This window comes from Rhineura floridana, chromosome 11 (assembly GCF_030035675.1).
Source record: "Rhineura floridana isolate rRhiFlo1 chromosome 11, rRhiFlo1.hap2, whole genome shotgun sequence".
NCBI lineage: Eukaryota > Metazoa > Chordata > Lepidosauria > Squamata > Rhineuridae > Rhineura > Rhineura floridana.
This window is the reverse complement of record NC_084490.1, coordinates 46,414,599-46,441,946: the sequence shown is the minus strand read 5'-3', so window position 1 is coordinate 46,441,946 and position 27,348 is coordinate 46,414,599. Positions and strand designations below refer to the sequence as shown.

The 27,348-nt window shown below is 41.2% G+C and overlaps 1 protein-coding gene across 17 annotated transcripts in view; it reads left to right on the top strand.

Annotated features, from left to right (window-relative positions):
• SRCIN1 (SRC kinase signaling inhibitor 1) overlaps positions 1-27,348 on the top strand; it is a 183,990-nt gene that overhangs the window by 51,332 nt on the left and 105,310 nt on the right. For 10 of the 17 annotated variants that reach the window (XM_061589051.1, XM_061589050.1, XM_061589052.1 and 7 more), the window contains one exon: positions 25,403-25,594. The exons of 6 other annotated variants lie outside the window; for them this stretch is intronic. In XM_061589051.1, the coding sequence (XP_061445035.1) occupies positions 25,403-25,594 (192 nt within the window). Of the gene's footprint in view, positions 1-12,250; positions 12,346-25,402; positions 25,595-27,348 lie in introns of those variants that run through there. One more of the 17 variants, XM_061589044.1, reaches the window with a different exon arrangement.

Genomic DNA, 27,348 nt, shown 5'->3' with positions numbered 1-27,348 from the left:
CTTTCCAAAATGGGATGCAGCAGCCCGTCCCTCACACCCTTATAAAAATTGCAGTACAAAAGCATGTGTACTATAGACTCCACAGCACCAGAATCACATGGACACAGTCTCTGATTGTGAAATGTGTCTTGGAAACGTCTGTTTTAAGCAATTGTTCTAAGGTATGTTTTTTAGATGCTATGCATTTTTTTCCTCTCCGAAAATGTGTACAGTAGGGCCCCACTCATATGGTGGGTTACGTTCCAGACCCCACTGAAAAGCGAAAAACGCTGAAAAACGGAACGCATTTAATAGAATGGTGCACGACGCCTGAAAACCGCTGTAAAAATGGAACAAGCGCCGTATGAGTGGGGCTTTAGTGTAATTGCGTCTAATTGAGACCGCCGCATTAGCGGAGTGCCGTAAAGCGGGGCCCTACTGTATTGTGAACCTACCATTCAGAAAACTTTCTTGCATGTTTATCAAGCATTTTTGTAAGTTTAATAAAGGAAATCTATTATGGAGTAAATATTTTACAAAGTTAAAGACTCACAGTACAATTCAATACATGTCTATTCAGAAGTAAGCTTTATTGGGTTCAATGGGACTTACACCCAGGTAAGTGTGTATTGGATTGCAGCCTCAGTCTCATTGACTTAAGAAAGTTCTACATATTGTTGCCAGCACCACTTGCCCTAAATGGTTGCACTATAATGTGCTCATACTCTGTTTCTAATTGGTATTGTTGTGATGCAATCTTAAAACTGAATTTTTGAGAAAACAAGCCCCACACTAGTTTTTAACTTAGTTATAGCATAAACTATGTTGTTTGTTTTACACCTTTTGGTATCCCCTTGTTTACTGTATCTTAGCATCCTTTTTTCTTACGAAGCAAAAAAATATGTCAGTCATTTAATTCCTGGTGTTCATTATAAATTTTCTCTTAACTTGACCTTTACATAGCCCATTATGTAAGTTAACACACTGTCTGCATGGAGGAGGAATGAGGGGGAAGGTCACTGCCTTTCCCTTCCCCCAGCCCTCACATCCTCTCCGCCACTGGAGCTATGCGCCTTCCCTCCCCCCCCACACACAGTTGCCCCACCTAGAAATGTGGCTTCCAAGAAAGGCTGTCTACAGGGCTGCAGGCCACATGGCTGCTTCAGCATGTATGACTTTACCTCTTTGTAGTAATAAAAATTAAGTTTGTTTATTCTTTCAACTACCAGTCTTAACAGACCAGTTATTAGTGCACTCTGTTGAAATCACAAAAAAAACTCTAACATAGCGGATTTTGTATAGCACTCTGCATGGGTCTGAAGATGATCCAGAAACTTCAATTGATGCAGAATGCAGCTGCTCAGGATTCAAAACATCAAATACAATGTAGCCAATGTGGTAGCCAATGTGGTGCCCTCCAGATATTTTGAACTACAGTGCCCATGAGCTCCAGCCAGCATGGCCAATAATCAGACATGATGGTAGTTGTAGTCTACAACTTCTAGAGGGCGGTATATTGGCTGTCCCTGATGTTAACATACTGTTCCAGTTGCATTGACTGTAGATTTGGGCCCAATCTAAAGTGCTGGTATTGAACTTTAAAACCGTAATCTGTTTGGGACCAGGATAGTTAAAGGAATGCATGCAACCATGTGAATCTGCCCTGTTCTTAAGATCAGCTCCAAAGGCCCTGCTTGAAGGTTCGTCATCAAGTTCCTTCAGATTTGTGAGCATTAGAGGCAGGACTTCGTGAAGCCGCTATATTTGTGGAACTCCTTCCCCAAAGAAGTAAGCCAGTCCCTTTATTCATTTTTAAATGGACCTTAATGAGGGTTGCCAGCCCCCTGGTTTTTGTCTGGAGACTGGATTTTTGGGGTCCTCTCTGGGTATCTGTGTGAGTCAACTTAGTGTCCAGACTCTCAGATTTCATTTTTTAAAAGAAAAGTAAGTTTCTAGATGGTCTGATTCACGAGATATACACCAAAACGTCAGCCGCTCCACGCAGCATCTGTTAAATGAGCTTGTAACGCTGCCCTTTCAGGTTTGTAGCTAATAAGTGAAGTCGGGGTTATGACAAGGGATTTGTTGACCTCCAAGCAGTAGCTAGACCCCATTGCAAGACCAGAAAACTGCTGTTTTCCCGCTTATCTGAAAATCTCATAAATTGAGCAAGTATATAGCTTTCATCAGTAGCAAAAGTCTTTTTCTCTCTTGTATGCAGGAGTCAAACAAGTTTAAATTTTCCCGGGCTGTTGAAGAGGGCAGTGTTTTGAAAACCTTCCCAATATGAAGCTTTAATCCAATACTTGCTTTTCTGGGAGTAAAGATGCAATGCTAATCCCACATACCCGGAATAAACCCCATGGAATTCAATAGGACTTGTTTTTGAGTAGACATGGTTAGGATTGTGCTGTAAATTGATGGGACTTTTGAGTGAACATAGCAAAGAATTGTGTTTGTGTTGTAAATCTTTCTGTTCCTCTCCAATCCTATTTTAAAAGCAATTAGGCAGGGCTTACTTTGGTATCACGGATTTTATTATGTGGAAAACTAATACTGATTTTTTTTTTAAGTTCTGCAGTGACCAACTGGTTTTGACAATTAACTATTATATGGGGTCTATGTATTTTTACATCTCTAGTGTGTGTGTGCATATGGAGTCTTTCCAACAACCCTGTGAGGTAGGGTTGCCGACTGGAAACCAAGGCAGCTCACAACAATAAATAAATCCCTTTAAAATCCAATAACCATAAAAACAAGTATAAAGAGTTGCAAGATAGCTAAAAGTGGCATGATTCTGAATTTTGGGCTGGGTGAATGATGTTCCTTATCGCTTGAGGTTGCAGTTCTGTGGTCGCTTCCCTGTTTGAGTAAGCCCCATTGAATACCTTGGGACTTGCTTCTGAGTAAACAAACATAGGATTGCACTATAAATATATTTACAGGTTGTGTAAATAATAAATATATTTGACAGTCATGCCTATGTAAATATTTCTTCATACTATGTCCCGATGAGTATTTGATTTCACACTAGGGTTGAACATTATTATTTCCTCTACATTTTAAGTGTACTCTTCCTTGGGTAGTCGTGGTTCCTCTTTGTTGTTTTCATCCTGAGGGGCACATTAGGCTGAGAGATGGAGAGTACCCCATGGTCACCCAGTAAACCTTACAGCTCATTTCCATTTTAAAAAAATAATTAAAATGATTTACATGCAGGCAAAGTTTATAAGGTAGATCCACACAATACATTTAAAGCATTTAAATTCAACTTGACTTCCCCTAAAGAATCATGGGAAGTGTAGTTCCCACTACCCTTAACAAACTACAGTTCCCATGGTTCTGTGGTGGAATTCATATGCTTCAAATGTGTGTTGAATGTGTTTTAAATGAATGGTGTGGATCTACCCTAGGTATGCTATGCATTCATCAATGAATTGATAAGAACAATTTTAAAAGATAGCTTTTTAAACAGGGGAAGGGCTGTAGCTCAGTAGCAGGGCATATGCTTTGCATGCAAAGGTCCAAAATTCAATTTCTGGAAAATACTATTGCCTGGAATCCTGGAGAGCCAATGCTAGTCCATGTCATCAATACTGAGCTAGATGGTACCAAATGGCCTGAGTCGGTATGAGACAGATTCCTTTGTTCCTAAAAGTGGAAAGAGACCCAAGGGTTACAGTGACTCAAAAAATTATTTATGTATTTTATTTATAACATTTATACACAGCTTTATTGTAAAAAATCTCAAAGCGGTTTACAGAAGGAATTAAAACAATAAAATTATTGGCAAAAACAGTTACAGATAGGTATTTAAAAACATTCAAAATAATAAAACCAACAATGAGTTAAAAACAGATAAAAAACACAATAGCCTCTACATGCCTGGGTAGGCTTGCCTAAACAAAAATGTTTTTAGTAGATGCTGAAAAGAGTACAATGAAGGCGTCTGCCTAATGTAAATAGGCAGGGGGTTCCAAAGCACAGGTGCTGTCACACTGAAGGACTGATTTCTTACAAGAGCAGAACAAGTACTATGTGGCACCTGTAACATGGAAAGCACACCTTGAACTTGACCTGGCAGGGAATCAGCTAGCAGTGCAGATTTCAGAGCCGAGGTATTATGTGCTGATAGGGTCTCAGTCGCACTCATGTCAGTAATCATGCCACAGCATTCTGCACTAACTGCAACCCTGGGGTGAGGTTGTACTGAATGGGGATTTCTATGACCTTGGCTGACCGGCTTCCAGGATTTTTTTAGTTTTGGTTTTTGGTTAGGAATCCTGGCTGGTTGTAGGATGCTGAGTTTTCGGGCTTACTCATAGGAATTTTGTTGTGGTTGGTATGGTATTGCATTTAGGAAATCATCATTGTTTTTTCTTTTTCTATTTGCATTTCATTTACCTTTAACCTCACTCCCTTATATCCATAGAAGCAACAACAGTGGATCCATGCGCTCAGCTCAACTCCCTTAAACCCACTGATGATGTACCTTGCTGGTTGCATGACGGTTTGTTTCTTGCCCATAGTGGTAAAGGAGAATTCACATCCTGGGAAGTGTGGCTGCAATTGTTGTTGTTCCCAAGCTGCTACCAGTGAAGGTAGACCAAACTATGTGTGTTTTCTCTCTGACAGTTATTACTCATTGGAATTGGGTTGACTGTCAAACTGAGTTAGACAGGGTAGACAGAAAAGGGTAGAGAATCATCTTACTCTTACTCATTTCTCAAACTTTTTTCTGAAATGAAGGGTCAAATCTGTAAAGAAGTTTGGAGCAGCCATTTTAAAAGGTAGGGGCAGGGCATTCCAGACAGGGGGTTGCAAACCGTGCTTGGATAAGGATATCTTTGCAGAGGATCCCAAGTCAAGCTTTATCAACAGCACAGTCCAAACCATATCTACTCAGAAGTAAGTCCTATTGAGTTCTATGGGGCTTAGTCCCTTAGTACATGTGTTTAGAATTGCAGCCTTCAGGGGCATCCATCTTTACTCCTGAATGCTCCCATCTACCATCTCTACAACACTAGGCTCCTTTCTTCCTGCAGTGGCCTTCTGGTGACTGGCCTGGCCTAGGCTAGATTAAGTGTTCCCTACCCAGGCTCCACCTTTTAGCTAAGATTTCTAAATTTCCAATCAGAGAAATGTTTTTGAATTGTATGCTCCAAGCTACTGTGGTTGATACTTAATGTATCATGCTTAATGACATCACTTGGGCCCACCCCTGGGGCATCACTCAGGTCCACCACATGACATCACTCATGCCTGCCCTGTGACATCATTAGGGCCCACCCCCATGATGGCACTAGGGCCTGCCCCTGAAATCTCAGAGTTTGGGATGCTTCTGATCTGGCAACCCTAACCTTAACAGCTCCCCCCCAAATTGCATTTATTAAGGGGGCTCCCAGATGGAAGCTTAATACTATAAATGGGTCAAATGGTTTGTTAGCAGTGATGTTTTTTTTAAACCTACCAGATTTTTTTCTGGAAAGGGTAAATGCGGAGGGATATGGAGTGGCATTTTGATACCAGCGATTACATGTAGATGCTGCAAAAAAGAAAACAGAAGAAACTGCATGCCTGCAGAGCACCCATCCCACAATAAACACCCATGTGGAAGCTTTCTAAGGGTGTTGTGAACTGGATTTTATGTTGTTTAAAACTGTTTATGTTTGTTGTTTTGTAAGTGGAACTTTTCTTATATATTTTGAAGCTGGAGTGGCTGTCTTGTGGCCTTCCAGATCTTGCTGGACTTCAGCTGCCATCATTTCTAACCACTGGCCATGCTGCCTTTGGCTGATGGGAGCTGGAATGCAGCAACACTTGGGGGGGGGCGCACAGCTTTAGTAATCTAGCTTTGATTTTTATGTTTTTAGTTATTTTATGTAAGCTTCTTCAGGAGAGCTTTGTCCTAAGTGCCAACATGTAAATACAGAATGAATGCGTGAAATATTAAGTGCTATATTAAGACTGCAATCCATGCCCACATAACTAGTAGTAAGCCCAGTTGACTTACTTCTGAGTAGAAGACATTTTTCAGTGTTGCACTGTAAGTCACTTCAAGTTGAATGCAGAAAAGCCAGAGCATCAGCAGCACTTTGTGCCCCTCCAGGCTGGTATTTTTTGGGGAGATGGGTATATTCTGCAACATGCCATTGATGCAATAATAGTGCATTAGTGGTGGATTTATACTGGACCGTCCACACATCATTCTGCTTTATTAGTTGTTCTGCTATGCTTCCCTAATGTCATTGCATTGTTATAGGAAAGAAGGGCACCCTTGTACTATAATCTAACAAAACTGGGACCAAAATATAATAATAAAGTCCTGGAACATTTGTGATATAAAAAGTTACAGAATTTCAGCAGGAAGTTACAAATCATGCACTGAATGGAAATAAAGCAGTATGTTCACTATGAAACTTTTGCAGGTGCAAACAGTGTTGAGAGCAGGGTCATGTATCACAACCTTGATACCATCATGAGCACAAATAATCATGAATGCAAAATAAAAAGGATGTCTGGGGTGAGGGGAACTGGTATATACCTGTGTTTTTTAGGAATGAATGGACAGACTGCTGCAGTCTACTCCCCTCCCCCCCCTCCCAATTTAAGTGTTTTCTAACTTTCCGTCTTCAAGGAACTCTTTCTGGATTGATTCTTGGGCATGTCCTATGGTGCACACTCAGTTCACACAGAAGAACTGAGGTTGTGTCCACAAACGCACAATTCTCCAGTAGCTGCACATCGCAGGAGATGGTTGGTAGTAGGGATGGATGGGTTTTCTGGTCCATGTCAATTCTGCATGTGTTCATTCATAAGTCCGTCTTGTCCCATTTCCACATTAATTTGCCATTTGTTTTGAAAAAGCTGCACAAAATTAACATTTTAAATACATAATTTATCTCAGTGTATGCATTTCTAAATGTATCCTAAAATATGCATTGTTAACACATTTTTGTATGTTATTTTGAGCCAAGAACTATATTGCAAACTTTGGAGAAGTGCGAATTTTGAAGGATAATTATATTCTGATCCACATTTTAGTCCGGGAGGTGTGCATCAGGTCAGTTCACACTGGAATGCACAGAAACTGAATTCTGCAAGCATGCCTAGTTGGTAGCGCTAGGCAATTGTTCATGGGGACATTGTCTGCCATAATCAACCTTCTCTTTGAAGAAGCTTTGGTAGGCTTCTAAGGGCCCCAAGAACACACTTTGAAAATCACTGCCCTGTTCCATAAGAATGAGAAAGCTTTGGTCTTTTTGAAAGGACTACACCCTGTACTTTTGTCCATTCTACTTCTTTCAAGAGGCTTAGTTAAGAAGGGAAGAGAAAATGCATCCAGTGGTGCCATCAGGGCAGGACTTTAGAGCAGGAGCCAAGGGCCCCACTCAGCAGAAAGAGCAGAAGGGCTCCCAAATGCAGCATAGCTGATTATTCACACTTCAGAGTAAGTGAAGTGATGCCCACTACATATAAAAAGGGCTCCCCAATAAGTTCACTAAGTCCAGAGTCTAAAAGTACTTAGTTGCACCACTAAGATGCACCAAAAACTGGATGCACCAAAACTTTCCCTTTCTGATAGAACGTACAGAGCAGGACTTTCAGATCTTGGCCACACCAGCATTAGACACTTTCACACCTGAAGCAAGGAGTCAGTCCCCTATCCCACCCTGGTCCCACCCTCCAACTTGTTAATGGAGGTAGAGATTTGAGGTAGACTAAAGATAGCTTTGGCCCCCTGCTGGACTCTAATGCTCAATGTAGACAATTTGCTGTCATTCACTGGTAACAGCAGATGGGAGTCTCAAAACATTGTCTAATGTGGGGCAAGGTGAAATGTGAGTCACTAGCACAGCTTTCCACAGCTCTGGGAGATGAGAGGAGTTTGTCACCTCTAGGGTGCCTTCTACGTTAAAGTTTACTCTTGTAGCCACCTTTAGTACCACTCCCTATATATGTGTGTGTGTATGTGTATCTATATTTATATAGATATAGATAGATAGTATTTTATGTATTTTAATTGTATTTTATGTATTTTAATTTATTTTAATGTTTTTGTGATTTTATTGTTTACAATTTTATTATGTACGTGTGTGATTTTACTTTTGTAAGCTGCCCTGAGTGCCCTATTATAGGGTAGAAGGGCGGGATAGAAATATTTTAAATAAATAAATAAATAAATAGGGGTGGGATCAGCTGCCTCAAAGCAAGCTGTATAACAGAGAAGAAAGCTTTGGCACAGGCAGATGTGCAGACCTGATAGCTGTTGGATGTGTGGTATAGGAGAGAGTGTCACCTGCAGCAAGCACACAGAGAGAAAGCTTGAATGGCTCATTTCCAGACGTGTCCTGATGTTAGTGTTTGAATTGCATAAGGGAGCTTAGTGAAGAGGCTGCACATCTGGTGCTCTGTGCTTCCTACCTGGTGCTAGGGTTTCCAAGGCAACAGGGAAATCCTAGGCTGGAGTGTTTGATGCAACACCTCACTCTATCGTGTGAGGATGGGCTGTGTGCTTGTGAATGAACCCACTTGCAACCGTGATGCATTTGCAAAAAGAGGCTGACATTTCCAGGATCGTATATGAATGGTCCAAGGTTAGCCAGGAAGCTTCAAGGCAGAGCAGGGATTTGAACCCAAGCCTCAGTGGTCCACATAAAAATACTCTTGTCTAGTTCACAACACTGGTTTCAGGAACTCAGGGCAGGTACTAGCAAACCTTTTAAAAAGTAACATTCCTATAAAATGGGGCGGGGGGAAGAAGCTACATCAAATTAAAAAAACAAGCCACCAAATAATGGCTTAACACAGTCCAGATACAGAGAGCCTCAACAGGGTCTTGCAACACCCTTTACTTGCGTGGCAGCAAAATAATGCTAATGTCAAAGAGAAGAGGGCAAAATCTCCCTCTAGGATTGTAATGAGAATACTGTTGGGTAGTGGCAAGTGAAGATATAAGACTGCCCTCTGATCTTTAGCAGCACCACACATTAATGAGAAACGATGCTTTTAAGTATGTACAGCCTTTAAATATCTATGTACACATGCCTGAGAATCCTGATTGGCCCAGAATTCCCAGGAAGGTGTACACAAGTGCATAAAGATACATGTGTGTGCATGTAAGATACCCACATTTTATGTGCCTTGCTGTAGGCATCTGTTTGTCCCCTGTGGGAAGGGAATGCTGGACTAGGGGCGCTTCCAGACTGTCACTATTTTGCAAGTATGAATCAATCACATTCCTACAAATTCTGGTTGTGCAGTTCAAGTAGATTTGGCACTCTTGCAGCAACAAAGCTGCTTCCAAAACAATAAGGAGTTTTTGCAGTAAGGAAAGTGATGGGGAAATGCGCTGTTAATTGTGGGATAACAGTTGCTTGAGGCAATGTCATCTAACCTCCCCACAAACAAATCAGGATGAATATAAAACAGCTGAAGTCATCTAAAACTATCCCCCCACTTTGTGCAAACAAATCAAGATGAATGCTCGATACACAGGTCATCTGGAAGCAAGATGGGCCTTTGGTCTGATCCAGCAGGGCTCTTCTTGCATTCTTATGTGTTTGTTACACGAAGCACTGTTTTTCCTGCAGCCCTAATAGCATAATAGGCATTCATCTCTCTCTTGTCTCTCTCTCTCTCTCTGAGTGCATGTGTGTGTGTGAGTGTGAGAGAGAGTTGAAACATATAGCTAGCAGAGAAGATAACAGGCCTGATTGTTATGTGGTTTGCAAGGAGTGAATTGTGCGTGTGTGTCTCCAGAGGCATGCTCTTTGTTCTGGAAAACTGATCCTGCTTTACTCACTAGTGTTCTCTGCTGGGGTGCTTATTCACACTCAATTTGTAAATAATCACATATTACGAAAGACATCATTAGTCTCTCATCCCAAAGGAAACAAAATCCTGTGGCTTTCCTCCACCCCGAACTTCCCACTGTTTGTGGAATTTGGGAAATATGCAACAGGATTTTCCCAAACCTTGCATTATGCTTCAAAGGAGTATGGACGGATGCACACTTTGTCTACTGTGGATTGTGGAAACCTCACAACAGTCTGGAAGCTGAAAGCAGATACTGGATTACTGGCATCCTCCAGGGCAATCCATGTGTGAGGCTCTCTTGGGGAAGTTTGGCATGATCAGGAGGCTTGTTCATTTGGCATTTCCCAGTTGGTTTCAGGGGTTCGCTCAAGCTGCTGATTCTTTTCCTGCTCTTTCTTTTTTTAATGCTGTTCTTCCTGTGCATTTGGTGCATCAGATGCCTTCAAAGAAAGCAGTTGCCCAGGAATTCATCAGGGAAAGGATTCCACTTTTATTGATTTCACACCATGTAGATCATGATACCTCTTCCCATACCCTCTCCTAACATTTTGAAATCTGGTTTTTGTGGCTGCTTAGTCTGGCTTCTGACTAGGAATGGGTGAAGATTTCGATTCAGTTTGCATTTAAAGCTGAATCTGTGAAATTCACAATTCTGAAGCAGTATGAGAACCGAAACAGAACTATCCTTCAAAATTCACACTTATTCAAATTTTGCAATGCAGTTCACCAACCAAACAATGTTTACAAAATGCACATGTTAGGGGAAAGTGTGCATAAAAATGAATATATGAGGGTTAATAACATACAAAAATATATTATATGATGAGAAATGGCTTGCAAAAATGTGTGCATTAGTCAAAATTGCCTATACAAATGTGTTTATTAGGAGACTTTCACACTAAAATGCTGGAGAATTTTCATGACTTTTTTTTTTTAAATCATGAATTGCAGAAATATGGAGAACTGAATTTCAGGTTGAACAAGTGAGAAACCGAGAGAACTGAAATTGACAGATCGTTCCATCCCTATTTCTGACTGATGGAACTGTGTTGTAAAGTAGCATGAGATCTCACAGTTGTGGCATCTACATTAAAACTTTCGCCTGGTATGGGACGTTTCTACATGGAACCATGATTTGGTGGAGGAGATTACATTTAAAAATCTCACTGAGTGTGAATGAGCATCCTTTTTCAGCACTTATGGCCATATTTTCCTTCAAAGGGAGGGAGGCGTTTGCATGGAAATATTTGTGTGCAAGGAATTACACAGTTGTAGGAGCCAGCCCATAGTTGTGCTAATCTCAACCAACAAGGGATTTCATATGGGGCCACTTAGATGGATGTTCAGTCTCCTATACATGAAATATGATCTTTATGAGTATGAATCCAGATTCAAACAGGTCGAGGGACCAGCTGCTCATTGTAGCCGGGAAGGATATTGCACTCAACTTTTTTCATTATATGCTTCAGGCATTAAGCCTGGATAAGTAAACATTATTGTGTTGGAAGCTACCAGTTTGGCTTTCCTATAATTTTTTTTTGTGTTACTCTGGAGGTTTGCAACTATTTCATTTTGCCTTATCACCATTTAGGGCAATATATACATGATGGATTGGGTATTATTTTACTGTATGGAAAATTTTGTTTTGCCTAGACCCGGATTGGTGATTATATATGATATAACTTTCCTGTAATGATATAGTAAATACATTCTGATTATCTGTTTTTAAGACGTCCCCCTTCTGTTGGGCTATGTCTGACTACATCCTCAGTACTTGTGGGGATACCTCAAGTTTTAGTGATTGTTCAAATAAAATTTCAGTCTAGGAGAATCTGATTACTTTTCTTATGCACAAGAAGACTCTCCTGAACTGTCCCTGAAAGACTCTGCAGCTCTCTAACAAACTACATTCCCATAGTCACTGCCCTGTGTAGCCCCTTCTCTGTTGCCTTTCTGTTAGCAACTAGAAAGGTGCGGGGAGCAAACTTTGCCTCGGTGGGGGGATGCTAGTTAGTGATCACTTCGTTAGAGGCAGTCTTTAAAGGATTATGCTGGATTAATCCAGATAAGTGTCCCAGCATCAAGGTTTTTGTTCATTTAGCAACAAACAGCTCAACTCAACTATGTCTTGAGGGTTTGGTTCCCTCATTTCTCTCCATGGAACCTCATGGTCCTCCTAGGGTAATAGGAGGAATCATCCCACTAGCAAAATCCATTGGTAGGCATCTGGTGGGAACGGCACAAATTGGCATCTTCTTCAAAGGGATGCTATCCATGAACGCAGGAAGCAATTTCCCTGCCAGCCATCCGACTGCACTGAATGCATTCCAGGCGATTATCTTAGCAAAATGAGACGGAACTGGCTGTGAAGGAGAGATGGCTGGGGATCCCACAGCAGCTGCTGATCTTTTTTCAGTGGCTGGATCCCACTTGGTATGGTGGCTTTACCAAAGAACCACGTCTTTGGAGAGAAGCTGAGAAGCCCCAGCTTGTGAGAGTCACCCTTTGGGGCAGGACAAGAAAGGCTCTACAACCTTCAGACCCAGGGTCAGAGAACTGTTGCCAATTTGGGATGGGTGGGGTGGGGGCTTCCTTGCTAGATATTTATTTTAGTTATCAGGGTTGCTGGATTGGCTCTTGGGCTTAGGGTGGGGATGAGCTGAGGCTGTGATTTCTTAGGTGATTGCAAATGTTATAAGCTTCTGCTGATAACATGCCTTCTCTTGGGATGTTTAAAAGCTTTGTGAATAACTGATGTAACACTTCAGTTTTGTTCTACTTGTTAATCGTGTTTTACAGGATTGGGATGGGATAGCAAAATGGGGGAGGGGTTTAAAAACATTTATTTCTATAACAAAACAGTATCCACATTCAGAGCAAGTTGGAAGTGTTATGAGAAAGGGATAAAAGTTTTCTCTGTCCACTTTCTTCATGCTATGCATACTTTTATACACCTCTATCATATCTCCCCCCCAATTGCCTTTTTTTTAAACTAAAGAGCCCAAAATGCTGTAAATGAAAGGGTTGTAGCTCAGTGGTAGAGTATCTATTTTGTGTGCAGAAGGTCCCAGGTTCAATCCCTGGCATTTCTAGTCAGGACTGAGAGAGGTTTCTGCTTGAAACCCTGGAGACACACTGCTAATCGGTGTAGACAATACTGCGTGAGATGGACCAGTAGTCTGACTCAGTATACAACAGCTTCCTGTGTTCCTAATTTCATTTCTTTGGACTGATAAGTGTTAAAAAGTATGGACACAAGCTTTTGAGTTTTGTTGAATTCTTCATGTTCAGGGAGTTGGGCGGGGGAATGCAGAAAATAACATTCATCTGAACCACATAATTGCTATCTCTGTATAAGAGTTATGTGCAAACTGAAGGTTTTTCATTTGTTGGTCCAAACATCTTGGTTTGAAGTTTCCAAAGGTGTTGGGTTTTGTTTTGCTTTGCTTTGCAATTTGGAAGGCATGGGGCATTTTTTGGAATATTGGGTTGGGGTTGTTAATTGGCTTTGCCAAGGAGATGTATGCTATGTTTCTATATAGTACAGAGCTCTGTTTGAGTGGGTTGAAGGCTTTATGGGAATTAAGGAAATTTGTGTAGGGAGGTGTGAAATAAAGAGGGGATGAGCTGTCTTTGGCATGTTTTCATGAATTATGAAAATAAGAGGGAAAACTGGTAGAGATGAGGGGATGAAATAGCAGTGGATGGGTGATTTTGGTGGTAAAGTGCCTAAAGCCATCCCAGAGGCCTGGAGTTTTGTTCAAAGAAGTGTGTCCTTCCCTTCCAGGGGCAAAGTTCCTGCCAACCTATTGAGTGTGACTCTTCTGCTAGTCAGGACAGGAAGAAAGAGCACGCTAAGCTCTGGCTCAGAATAGCTACCTCCACCAAAAAGACATCAAATGTTTTTTTCTTCTTGCAAGTTGTCTTGATTTGTCAGCAGCTGCTGTATCAGTTTACATACCTCTAGGGACATGGACTGATTTGAATGTGCACCTATGACAAGGGGTGGAATTGTTAGATGAACCCTGAGTGCAATCCAAAAGCATCAATTTACTTGATGGCTGCTTTATTTCATTGGCTGTGTTGTATGTCTGGTGTTTAGCAAGTGATCTTGGCTGCTTCCAGATTGGCACTATTTTGCAGGTAGGATTCAATCATATACCAACAAATTTAGGTTGCGCAATTAAAATGGATTTTGTGTTCTTGCACAACAAACCCCCCCCCATCATACTTTCTGCACTAAGGAAGGTGACTTGAACGTTTACTGGAAAGTGTGGGATAACAATCATTTGATGCACTGTTGTATAAACTTTGCACAAACAAATGTGAATGAATTCTTAATAAACAGCGACATCATCATATAACCTCCATGCCAACTTTGTGAAAAGAAATCAGGATGAATTCTCGATAAATAGGTAATCTAGAAGAGGACAGAGAACTGGGAGATAGAAGTTGGGCAGAGCTCAATTTGCACCAGGATTGAGCTCAAGAATCAGTTTTGAGCCTCATTGCCTCTTTTTTCCTCCAGGGCATGGCTCCATAGGTACATGACAGGCAGACACTCAGCAGCTGAATGCTTCTGTCATTGATATTTCCTTGCTAGGAAATGTATGGGCCACTGAATTTCTGTATGTTACATAGCTGTTAAAGGTACAAGAGCCCTGCTAGAGAAAAGGTGACAACCCCTAAGACTCACTCACCATGGAAAACCAAAACTGGCCTCTGCACATTTGAGTGCGACAGAAAGAGACAGGTGAGATGGCTTGACTTCAGGCACCTTTTATTTTAGAAAGTAAATGCAATTTGCAGAAGAGTTGGACTGCTGGGTGTAGGTAGGAAAGAGGGGGTTGGGGAGGGACATGTGATAGGCAGAGCTTGTGTGCACCACACAAAACTATGGGCTCCCTGTTCCTTTGTCTGTCTCATGCCTCCCTTCCACTTCCGTTCCCAAGCCAATTTTTATGCCTCCAGTAACAAAATATCCAACACTGCAGAGCTGGCAAGCGTAATATCGGCTGACACAGTGGTGCAGTGATGTGGGGGTAGGGATGGGGGAGACAGGCACATGAGGAGGCCAGATCAGAAAAGCTGTCTTATCTAACTAGGCAGATATAATGAAGTTGTTTTGCAGCAGGCACAATAAAGGGATTGTTGGATGGGATTCGAGAATTGCTTAATTGTGTCAGTGTATTTCCCTCCTCCTTTTTTGTGTCCTCCTGATGATGATGATGATGATAATGATAATCCTCCATGTTTATATTAATACAGCCCAGGGACATGGAGTGTGGATAGTTAATTTCTGAGAAGAAGATGAAGAAAGATGCAGGGTCTCGAGCTTGTATGGAAGTTGTACCTTATCCTCTGACCTTGAGGCTCTGCTTACTTCAATGTCAGCAGTGATAATTTGGGCTGGCTGATCTACACAATGCACAGAAAAATGTGGTAGCATTCCAGTCTGTACCATTTCAGACTGCAGTTGTGTGTCAAGGGGTGCTTCCATACATGGGCGGTTTAGCAGTACCCAATCAGTGCCGTTCTGCTTTAAACTGGAAGTAGAATAGCAATTATATTATTATTATTATTATTACTATTATCCAAATAACATTTTGTTCTCATGGGAGCATGTCCTTTCCCCAGCCCCAAATGTCGGGGTAGGAGAAATTGTCATTTGGGACCATTTGTGTGTGTAAAGGGTTAAATATTCCCTTTCCCCACTCACTACACTCCTAATAATGATCCCCCCCATTGCAGTTTGTATGTGTTTGGAGGGAAAGAAATGGATTTAAAGGTGAGACTATTGGGAAAGGGAAGGGTTAAAGTGATAAAGTTGGTTTCTAGAGAGGAGAGATTTACCAAAGAAAATAAAATTGCTTAAGCAATCTATACGGAACATGACCAGCCAGAAAACCGATTGAATAGCTGTGCGATAGGCCATCTATATCTGGGGAGATTGCGCAGCTGTACCACTGAGCTCTAGAAAAAAGGAAGCTGAACAAGGAAATTTGAGAGGGGCATGTTTCGATCACAATGTCATGCAGATGCCCCACAAAAAGTGAGTGAATGAAGCTTGTCTATTCCACAGTAAATTCTCAGTGCGGAAGTATCCAAGGATTGTTATTTTCATTCCTCTCCCACACAAAAGTTTCTTGCATGTAGTAAACTAAGACACAGGGAATGAGCAATGCCAAAACTTTAGTGTGCTAATGTACTAAATGCAGAGCACTTTTTACATGACGGTAGAGCATTCAAAAGATACAACACCCGTGATGTGTTCTGAAGTGATACAGCCCAGAATTCCACCACCTCAAATCTCCTTCTCAGGTTAATTTTGCTGTGTGGCAGCTGCTGCAGTTTGGCTTCTTTTCATGCTGCAGAGGTAACATGAGAAGCTCCAAGCCTGGTGGCAGAAGCCCATGCTGTGGCTTTAACCCTCACCAGCATGGTACCAGTTTATGGGAAGAGTAACATCCAGAATGGGTGGAGTTGTGAAACAGGCTCCTCCCACTCAGCTCAGAATTCAGAACTCCTCAGGTTAATTTTGCAGCATGGAAGGAACTGCATTGCAGCAGTTGCTTCTAAACCACAAAAGTAATGAGTGGAGACCCTCAGTCTGCCACTTCTTTCTCTGTAACATGTAGAATGGCTCTCAGAGGTGTGGGGATACGCATTTTCTGAGCCAGGCTGAGCTGTATTTTTATGGTGACTAGTTCCGCAAGTAAAAAATCCCTGGGCAAAAATAAATTTAAACCATAGAGGATCTGTTTGCTGCACTGTTCCATTACTGTGTAATTCTTGTTTTTGTACTTTCAAGTCTTTACTCATGCTGAGCGGTCTCATAACATTTTTTGCCAGTTTCACATTGTTCAAGGACTAAGGGAGTGCTGCCAGCCACTACTATTTTGCTTGTTAGCAAAATTACTGTAAGAAAACAGGATTGCTCAAAGATTTTGTTCAATCCTTATTTTTACACGACGTAGCCTGATTAACACTTCCTAGATTAATAATATGCAGCTCAGAACACAGTTATCCTCCAAATTTTGTGGTGCAATTCTTGGCTCAAAAAAATACCAAAATGCATATAAAGATGTGTATTTGAGATTAAAATGTCAATTTTTTAAAAATGTGAATTTTCCTGCAGATCTGTATCTGTATCTATATCTATATATAGCAGAATTATGAGGAAATGACATGGAATAGACTTATCAATACATGCAAAACTAACAGAAACTGGAAATAGACAGATCCAACCATTTATACAGCAATGTTCACTGTGTATTCCCTGGCCTACCTTCTGAGGGTAATGCTCTCTGGTCATGTAACAGGTGCTGCCGCTGGAGGCTGGTCCATTCGGGCAAATGGAGCAGAGCCCCACCAAACTAAGTTGGCCCTCAGCTAGCCCTCACCTCCTGACTTCTTATTTACAAGAAGCCCAGAGGCTGACACTAGAGATACGAAAGCCAGGGGTGGTGGTGGAAAATTTTGGGAAAAAATATTTCCCCCTTCCCCACCCCATTACAAAAAAATAAAAAGGAGGGGGGAATTGTTTTTTTTTCAATTTTTGCTTTTTTCCCCCCTTGATCCTTCACATCTCTAGCTGGCACTGTCAGCTTCCTCCTCCTCCTTCTCAGTGTTGCTGTTATAGAACTCAGCAGAGAGGAAAATGGTGACAAAACTAGAATTAGTTGGCTCTCCCTCTCATTGGATCTGGGCCCACCTTGGGCTCTCTGTCTTCCCCAGTGGGCACCAGCTGGCACTAGGTGTTGCACCACTCACAACTTGCCGGTGTCTCTGCACAGTGCACTCTAACCAGTTGGTACTAAACATAACCAGGACAGAAATGATGCTAGGGCATTGGTGAGTAAACCCAAGGCACACCACAGGGTCTGTAAAAGCACAACTAGGTGCGCAGGGTAGGGATGAAAAAGAACTAAGTGGAAAGAGAGAGGGGCCTCCCTTTTTTTCTGTTTGTGTGTATTGATATTTCTTTGTAGTTTCCAGAGCTTTAAGCATAATTATCCTTGTACTTGATTCCAAGGCCATATTCCTCAGTGGCAGAACACATGCATTGCATGCAGAAGGTCTTAGGTTCAATCCCTGGTGTTTCCAGGTAGAGCTGGGAATGTCTCCCGTTTGAAATCCTGGAGAGCCCGTCGGTGTCAACTGTACTGAGCAGATGGATGGGCCATAGCACAAAGATCCATAGCACAGTGGTAGAGCATCTGCCTCACATTCAGAAAGCCCCTGTTTTAATCCCCTGGCATCTCCAGGTAGGGCTGGGAGAGACCCCTGCCTGAAACCCTGGAGAGCCACTGCATGTCAGAGATGACAGTACTGAGATGGATGGAGAGTGGTCTCATTCAGTTATAAGGCAGATTCCTATGTTCATATGAACAAGGCCAGGTCTGTATAGTACAGTGGGGAGGAGAGTCTGTCTGGGAGTCCAGAGTCTGTGAGTTCAAATCCTCACTCGTGTCTCCTGGGTGTCAAGGGCCAGCTAAAGATCACCCCCACAGCGAGTGGCTCAGGGGTTATGTGCCCTACCACCTGTGCAGCCGTGGGCAAGCTGCATAGTCCCAAGGAGCCCAGTTGCTTCCCTGCTGGCAGGTGCAGACAAGGAAGGGGCTAGCTTGTGCAGCTGTGGCAAGCTGAGCAGGCCCTAGCCAGCTGGGGAGGACTAGCCTCAGAGGGAGGCAATGGTTAACCCCCTCTGAATACCGCTTACCATGAAAACCCTATTTATAGGGTAGCCATAAGTCGGGATCGACTTGAAGGCAGTCTATTCTATTGTATAGTATTCAATTAAGTCCTACTCGGAGTAGATCAACTGAAATTATTGAACCAAAGTTAGTCATGTCCATTAACTTTTACACTTAAGTAGGACTGCATTGAATACCCCCCGTATTTTACTTGCTGTGTTGATTTCATTTGCTGGTGTGTGAGAGAGAAGGGGAACTGGAAGCTCTTCAAGTTTTGTAAACACCTGTTAATTTACAGATTTTCAATATGCAGAAGAACTGAAAAGGCACAGCAGCCGGCACAGCTAGAGAAAGTCACAGACAGAATCAGTACAGGCCCCAAAGCTCAGCAAACTGAAAGCATACTAAGCCACTTCTTCGCCTAGACAACAAAACAGGAATTTCATGTTGAGTCCTGTTTCCTGAATTTAAGCAGTAGATTTTCATAGAAAAGTTGAATTCTGGTGCATCTGCATCACTTAATTCAACTTTATCGCTTCCTTTCAATAAAAGCAGTGTATCACTTTGTGTATGTGTCTTTTGTTTGTAGCTGCATTGTATCATGAGTTTGTAGTCTTAAGGCTTCATAGCGTTGGAGCATACATGTCTTGGAGCATACACACATTGGTTTCATGATTCGTCTTGCCCCAGAGCAAGACAGGCCAGGAGTTGCAGAACCACGAAGAGCTCTGAGTGAGCAACTCGCTTTGAAAAATACTTTCCCCAAACCACCACCCTCACCCATCAGCTGACATCACTGGGCAGGGTTTAATCCTGCTGGAGTTCTTGCAGGGAACGCACTGGCAAAGCAGATCCAGTGCAGCCAGCAAGACTGATCCCTCTGCTCATCAACTGGTGATTTATCAGCTGGTACTTACCTTTGGTTGGTTTGTGCCCTTACATGTTTATCCCTTTACAGTATTTAAAAAATAACAACTCAAGATTGTTTTTGAAGAGCTAAACAACATTCAGAGTGTCACAGTCAGGAAAACAAAACATCTGATTTGCATAATGTAGCCTTGATTTGCATAATGAAACAATTTAGTGTAATCTTGTTTTGGGAGAGAAGTTGGGTGTCTTCTGTTGAGGCTGCTCTCAGTCAGGGGTCCCCCTCCCCTCCCCCAAATCTAACTACTGAAACCTTATTTATCCAAGATGTTGTGTTTAGTTCCCTAGTGTCTTCTTTTCTTTCTTCATCAGCCACACTGTAGCTTTTAAACTTTTAGACAGCAAATGTAGTGATGTGGATATGGGCTTCTGTTCCTGTGTGGAGCATATGCCAGGTATAAACAGCCACAGGCTTTGTTTTCAAAGTCCTAAAGAAACTGCAAATACACAGAGAAAGCCAAGAGGGTCTCCTGGGTGAAAGGTGTTTCATAAATATAGCAGTATGTGATCATCCCTGATACCTATTTGAATCTCACAGCTCTCATCCCTTGTCACACCACACCATAATATAATTTATGAAATGTAAGAAGATACAAGGTATATAGAACAGAATGCTTATTAGCCAACTTAAGTAGGCAAGCTTTTGAGATTCATGGGGCTCTTCGTCAGGCAGAATGGAAAGAGAGCAAACCTCTCAGATACCATTATACATACAGTAGCAAGTGACAGAAAACATTTGCATGGCAGATAAAGGGGTTATTTACAAAACTATCACTACCTGTATGTTTGATACTGGCTCTGTGCAAAGCTAACGTTGCAATGGATTGAGAATATTTGCATGTTTGAAATGCGCTTATTCATTTCTAAAAGAAGAGTTGGAAGGATTCAAGGCCACCTTAAAGGTCCTCTTTCTTATCTGTGCCCTGATCCGTTATCACAGATAATGTGTGTGTATGGGGTCATTCTGGTTGTTGAGTGGTGAGGAAGGGACCCTTTTTTCTCACTCATAAGGCATCGTTGGCAAATACCCTCTGCTCAAAGCACCTCTCCCTGTAAGCTCTGATGCTCTGATTTTCTGATCCTTCCACTAATTTGGACATGTTACCATTATGTTTAGGAAACTTATTGATGTTTCCTAGAGCTTGGTAGATCAAAGCTCAAGTCCTTTGCAAGCTACCTCACATTTTAATTACCAAAGTGCTTTACAAAGGACCCCAGCTATGCTGCAAAATGCAGTACAAAGTGCCATATGAAGTATGCTTTACAGTCTATCTAGGGTGGGGGTTTTGTTGCAGAGTGCTTTGCTTTGATCTGCCAAGGTCTGCTCTTCATACACCTTGCTGAGGCCAAGCTTATGGTTCATAGTAGAATGCTTTACAAAGTAGTAGCCATTTTTTTGCAAATTAAGTTAAAAATCTCTGATAAATACTCAGGAGAGATCTAGTACATAATTTATGAAGGATGGAGAAGACATAAGAACATAAGAGCCTGTTGAATTGAGCCAGTGGCCCATCTAGTCCACATCCTGTTCTAGTGGTGAACTTTGATTCCTGTGGGAAGTCTGTAAGTGCAAGAACACTCTCCCCTCCTGATTTTTCCAGCAACTGGAATTCAGAAGTATACTGCATCTGACTATGGAGGCAGAGCATAGCCATCATTGCTAGTAGCCATTGATAGCCTCCATTAATTTGTCTAATCCTCTTTTAAACCCATCCAAGTTGGTGGCATTTTGGTAAAAGAATAGCTGTGATTCCATGTATCATGTGGCTAACTGGCAATGAAGAGTTTCTATTTCAGGCTGAAGTTACTGTTATATGGAATAAACCTATTGTTTACAAATAGAGATTCCGCATTGGGGAGGCAGGTGCCAACTAGCCATGGCTTACAGCAGAAATGGAACAATAGCCCAGTATCACTTTCAAGGCTAGCAAATGTATTATTCATTATCAAGAATGATGCATCTGGTGAAGTGGACTCTAGTACGAGACGGTTTATGCCATAATACATTTGTTAGTCTTGATGGTCCGAGTACTGATCGTTTTGTTGTTCTGCTGAAATTGCACTATGATCTACTTGACAGGATGGTTGTGGTTGTTAAAAAGACTATAAAAACACTTTGGTAAACCTAAAATGGTATTACAGTACGTAGGATGCTGCAGAGGATGGCTCAATTATACAGGTGCATGGATTGCCCCATGCCTGTACCCCCACCCAGGCAAGCCTGTCCCAGGCCACATTCATACCACACATTTATTCCACTAGTATACCACTTTAAACAGTCATTGCGTCCCCCAAAGAATTCTGAAGTGTAGGTTGTGAAGGGTGCTAGAAGTTGTTAAGAAACTCCTGTTCCCCTCACAGAACTACAGTTCCCAAGTGGTTTAACAATCAGTCTCTCTTCCCAGAGGATGAGAGAAATAGGGGTCCCCTAACAACTCTCAGCACCCTTAACAAACTACAACTCCCAGGATTCTTTGGGGGAAAGTCATGACTGTATAACACTGCTTTAAATGTGTAGTGCAGATGGTGCCTGTGTTCCTGTGAATGACAAGTGCAAAGCACCCTATTTCCATTGTACTCACTTCATGTGCCCCCCCCATGTTCTCCCACCTTTTGACTGGATGTTTCCTCCTCATGTGAATAAGAAATTCTGATTTTTTTTCTGATTTTTTTTTTGCATTTTAATGTAAACCTACTTTACTTGCACTTCCCAAATCAATATATGAACCAAAACACAGCTATCCTTTGAAATTTGCACTTCTCTGAATTTTGCAATATAATTTTCTAACCAAAAAATGGATGCAAAAATGTGTAAATTAGGGGAACGTATGCATTTCACATATATTAGTGAAAACAACATATACAAATACATATTAGGGGAAATTTCTTGCAAAAATATACATATTGGGCAAAATTGCATATATAATGTATGTATTTGGAGAAATATGCACTAAAATGCCAATTAATTTTCATGAGGATTTAACAAAATTATTTTTGCCAACTGATGTGGAAATGTGGTGAACTGAATTTAAGATTGGAAAAATTGTAACTGAGAGAAACCAAAATTGACTGATTCTTCCATCCCCATCTGTCAGTCATGGCCTCTACTGTAACACAAGATAAAAATGGTTTTAGTATGCTCTTGATCTCCATTTGCATTTGTCACTTTAATCTCAAACGTGGTCCTGTTCATTGTCACTGTAATATACAGGGATGCTGTGCTTTATGTAAGTTGCTGAAATGAACTGAGGAACTGTAAGGTTAACTAGAAATTACTTGTTATCCCCCCTTTGATGCTTTTTCATATTTCCTTTGCTTTGCTTACCCTGAATCTTTTAACAAAAACCAGAATTAGAAATCTGGAGTTGACTGAAAAGCTTTGCTAGCTCACGAGAACGGTGTCACCCAGTGCTTGTTTTTGGTAAAAAAAATGAGGTGTCAGTACTCATGTCTTGGTAAAAGTGCTGTGGATACCAGCACAAAATGGCTGCCATGGGCAGCAAAAAAAGAAAGCTGGCGGTACTCTGTACCAGTGAGTGCTGTCACAAAATCAGCACTGGTTTCACCCATCTGTTTGCTCTTGGCTGAACTACTGAGGAGAGTCAAAGGGAGCTTACTATGGCTTGTCCCTTTCCCTTCCATACAAGTAAAGGTCTGACCTTATCTGCAGGTCGAGGTTCTTACATCCCTAGGTTTAGGGTATCTATTAGGGTATCTAAATAATATGGGGGTGACAGTGGTTGGTTACTTAAGAAGGCCACGCCTGTCCTACCCCACAAGGAAGGTGGAAACACTTGTTTCTTCATCACAGTTGCATTATTTATTCGGCTAGCAGAAGCTATGGAGTACAGACAACACAGAGCCCTAGACAACTGGGAAGCCTTACTCGTCAACTACTATTTATTTATTTATTTATTGCACTTGTATACCGCCCCATAGCCGAAGCTCTCTGGGCGGTTTACAGCAATCAAAAACATCAAAACAAATATACAATTTAAAACACATATTTTAAAAACAATTTAAAACACAATTTTAAAATTTAAAACAATATAAAAACAATTTAAACACTATCTCTAAGATTTCTCCAGAACTCACATTTTCAAACTTAACTCCCCAGATGTAAGTGCTGGAAACATATGTTTAGAAAAAGAAAGCTGGTTTCCTATTGAAATGGCAAACTTTATTTGATGTTATATGTTTCACTGCCATGGTTTCCCCCCCAAATACTGGGAATTTAGTAAGGGTTCTGAGAATGTATCTGCTAAAGATTCAAAGCCTCTTGCCTCACAGTACTAGCCATTGTTCCCTGTAGCTATGGAATAACTGTTAAACTGGATTAGGCTTATAATATAGTTAAACCCTGTGTTTTTCAAGAAGTTGATGTGCTCCCAATATTGTAACTTGCTCCTATGTGATGCAGTCATGAAATGTGTGGCTCACAATAGCACTCTTGAACAAATAGGTAAATTTATAATAATAATAAATAATAATACGTGGTGTAGAATGATAGTCCTACTCAAAGTAGACCTGTTGAATTTAATGGGCACAACTAACAAGTTCATTAATTTCAGCAGATCTACTTTGAGCAGAATTTAGTTGAATACAAGCCAATATTTCTGGTTTTTTATTTTTCTAACTTTTAAGTTCAGTTTGCCACATTTCTGCATTTTAAAAACGTTCTCATGAAAATCCAACAGTATTTTGGTATGCATTTCTCCTAATATAGACATCTTTGTATGCAATTTAGGGAAAAAGTCCACCAGCAATTTCCCCTAATATAATGAACTCTCATATAATGAATATAATGTTATTTTCCCTAAGATATGCATTTTACGCACAAATTTCTCCTAAGAAATGCATTTGTGTACACATTTATTTGGTTGGAGAATTGCATCACAAAATTCAAAGAAGTCTGTATTTTACAGGATAGTAGTGTTTCAGTTTGCATATTGTTTCAGGAAGTGAAAATGAGGTGGGTTTGCATTAAAATTTGAACCAAACCAAATTTCTCCCACACACCTGTCTTGGGTCCTTTTGTATATAAGAGTTGCATATCTTAGGTGCTATTCCAAAACTGCTGAGAATAGGTGCTATTCCAGGATAGCATACATCCTGTTCAGTTGTTTGCTGCTTGTGAGTAGGCAAGGGCAAATCTGCGAATTTTGATTTTTCTCAGTTCTCATTTTTCCAATCTTAAATCCAGTTCTCCACATTTCTGTAGCAATTTGAATTTTTTAAAAAAATCCTTATGAAAATTTGTTAGCATTTTAGCATGATTCTTTTCCTAATAAACAATTTTAATGCAGTTTTGTTTCATATTTTGCAAGCAATATCCACTAATATAATGCATTTCCCCAAAATAATACATTTTTATGCACACTTTCCCCTAATATATGCATCTTTGCGCACATTGTTCCTCCTTAGCAGTCATCCCAGGGGATGACAATGGCAGTCAGGTTTCTCCTCCTTAGTCTCAGTTTTGCTCTTGCAGAATTCAAGAGGGAGGAGAATGGGTACAAAAAGCTACCAACATCAGTTGGTATTCTTGCTTTCTGCCCTTCTATTTCTAGCCACCACTAGCTACCACTGGCTTCCATTTAGTAGAGAATGTGATCTTGCTTTCAAAACAGGTAAATTTAAATGTTTAACTACCACTATTTGTCCCCCAGAAGTGTTCATAGCTCCAAACTCTTATTTACCTAAGCCAGTTCTGCCCTTCCAAACATCCCCCAGATCTGGGTGGATTTTCCAAGATCATACTTGTCTACCTTGGTGGGAAAAATCCCCTATAGGATGTTGTGACAGGAAATATGGCAGGGTACTTAAGGGGGTAACTTAAGGGAGTTGTAATTAATTTTAGGGAGTTAAATGGGCAAAAGCTTCTGAACTTTAAAGATAATTGTTCGTATTCAGCTCAGGTAACAGAGTTATATTATGTTGGTTGTGAGGAAATAACTGATTTTCCATTCATTTCTTTGAAGCCCCTCCTGGAAATGTGGCAACCCCATCTAGCAAGGAAGGCTGACTATAGCCCTGATCGACCAGCCCAGAAGGAGGAGGAGGATCAGGCAAGAGAGACCCACACGATTGGTCCCGCCCACATGGTTCAATACACAGATGCTTACTGCAGCAGTGTGGGATCGCCACGAAGAAGCAGTTCCCACACCGCTGAGGTAACATGAGAAAGAAACCCATCAATATCCCAAAAAAAGATGCATTTTGTGGCTGGCACAGGGGTGGGGAGTTCTGGGCCTAAAAGCCTGAATTTATATCGAATTCTGGCATAAATTAAGCCTTACTCTTCTCTGACATCCCACCTGATAAAACCAAACAATGTCAATTCTGCAAAAGATTCACCTCCACTGATAAGAGAAAGCATGTCAAGTCAGCTACCCTGACATTCTGTCAGGCAAGTGTGCCAAGCCCCTTAGCAACCAAGTTGAGAGCATAGCAACAGCAGCTATTTGGCTGAAAAATCCCATACCCTTGTCAAAATATAGCTGTATCAGCTTTCCCCCTCTTTTTCTTCTTTGTCCAATCAGTTTTATGCTTCTTTTTCTTTTCTCAATGAAGTCAGCTATCAGGAAACGGGGAGAAAAACAGATTGCTCACCTGATGTAGACTGGCAAAGCTTTGCCTCAAATTAAAAAACAGCTGCTCAGAGATAATCTTGAAGATGGTTTGTTGATGGGAAATAAAATACCTATGGGAAGTGCATGAATTTAAATATCTGGATCCCCCCCCCCACAAGATAAGGATGTGTGCAAGGTTTCAGTTCATCCTTCAAGAGTTCAAAGCAGAAAACAGTTTTCAAAAAGACACTAAGATATAAAGCCTCAGTTTAAAAGACCTGCAACAGTGGTCCTCTCTCACACATACCCCCCCCGGTGTGTGGCATGCACTCCTCAGGGAAACCTGCATGGCTCCATCATTATAAGTTTTTAGATGCCAGGCTAAGACCTTATGTACTCAGGCCTTTGTTAATTAAGTTTGCCCCTATGGTGGTGCTCATCTTTTAGTGGGGTGGGTAGGACTTAGCCTTATTAATGTGTTATGGAGGAGCATTTTATGCATTTTTAATTCATTGTTTTAAATGTTCTGGTTTTAATTGTTTTATCTGTGGTATTTTATCTTGTCACTTTGAGATTTTTTGTATAAAGCAACTAACAAATGTAAATAGTAGTAATAACATCAGTCACCCTCTAAAATGTAAATGTACTGCCTTCAAGTCGATTCTGACTCATGGCGACCCTATGAATAGGGTTTTCATGAGGCTCAGAGGCAGTGACTGGCCCAAGGTCACCCAGTGAGCTTCATGGCTACGTGGGGATTCAAACCCTGGTCTCCCAGGTCGTAGTCCAACACCTTAACCACTATACCACACTGGCTCTCCTTAACCCTCTAAAACTAAGAGTAAATATTACATGGTGGCCTCTTCCAAGTGGTAGATTTTGGGCACCACGAAAGGAAGCAGAGTGGGAGACAATCAGATCCAATTTATAGACTAATCCACTATGAAATTCTCCTCCTCAAGCCTCCTATTGAGGCTTAAGGAGATGCACAAGAGGGATTTTGGATTGTATCCCATGTTGATCTATGAGGGACGGATGCCATTTGGAGTTTCCACCTCAGGCACCAAAATATTTTTGAGTCCCGGCCCTGTCATATCTTCAGTTCTCAGGATGTTGATAATTTCTCTTCAAGTTGTGCTAGAGAATGAATATTCTCCAATATTTCACAGTTGATGATACGAAAACTCTTGGTGTATTTATAAGGATTGCTATTCTCATACCAAGGATCACTGTCTAAGCCTGCTGCCCCACACTGGTATTACACATTGTGTTGCCTGCCACTAAGGATCAAATATTGAATGCTGCCTCCATGCATGTGTTAGGAGGAGGGTTTTTCCCAGAATCCTGAAACAATT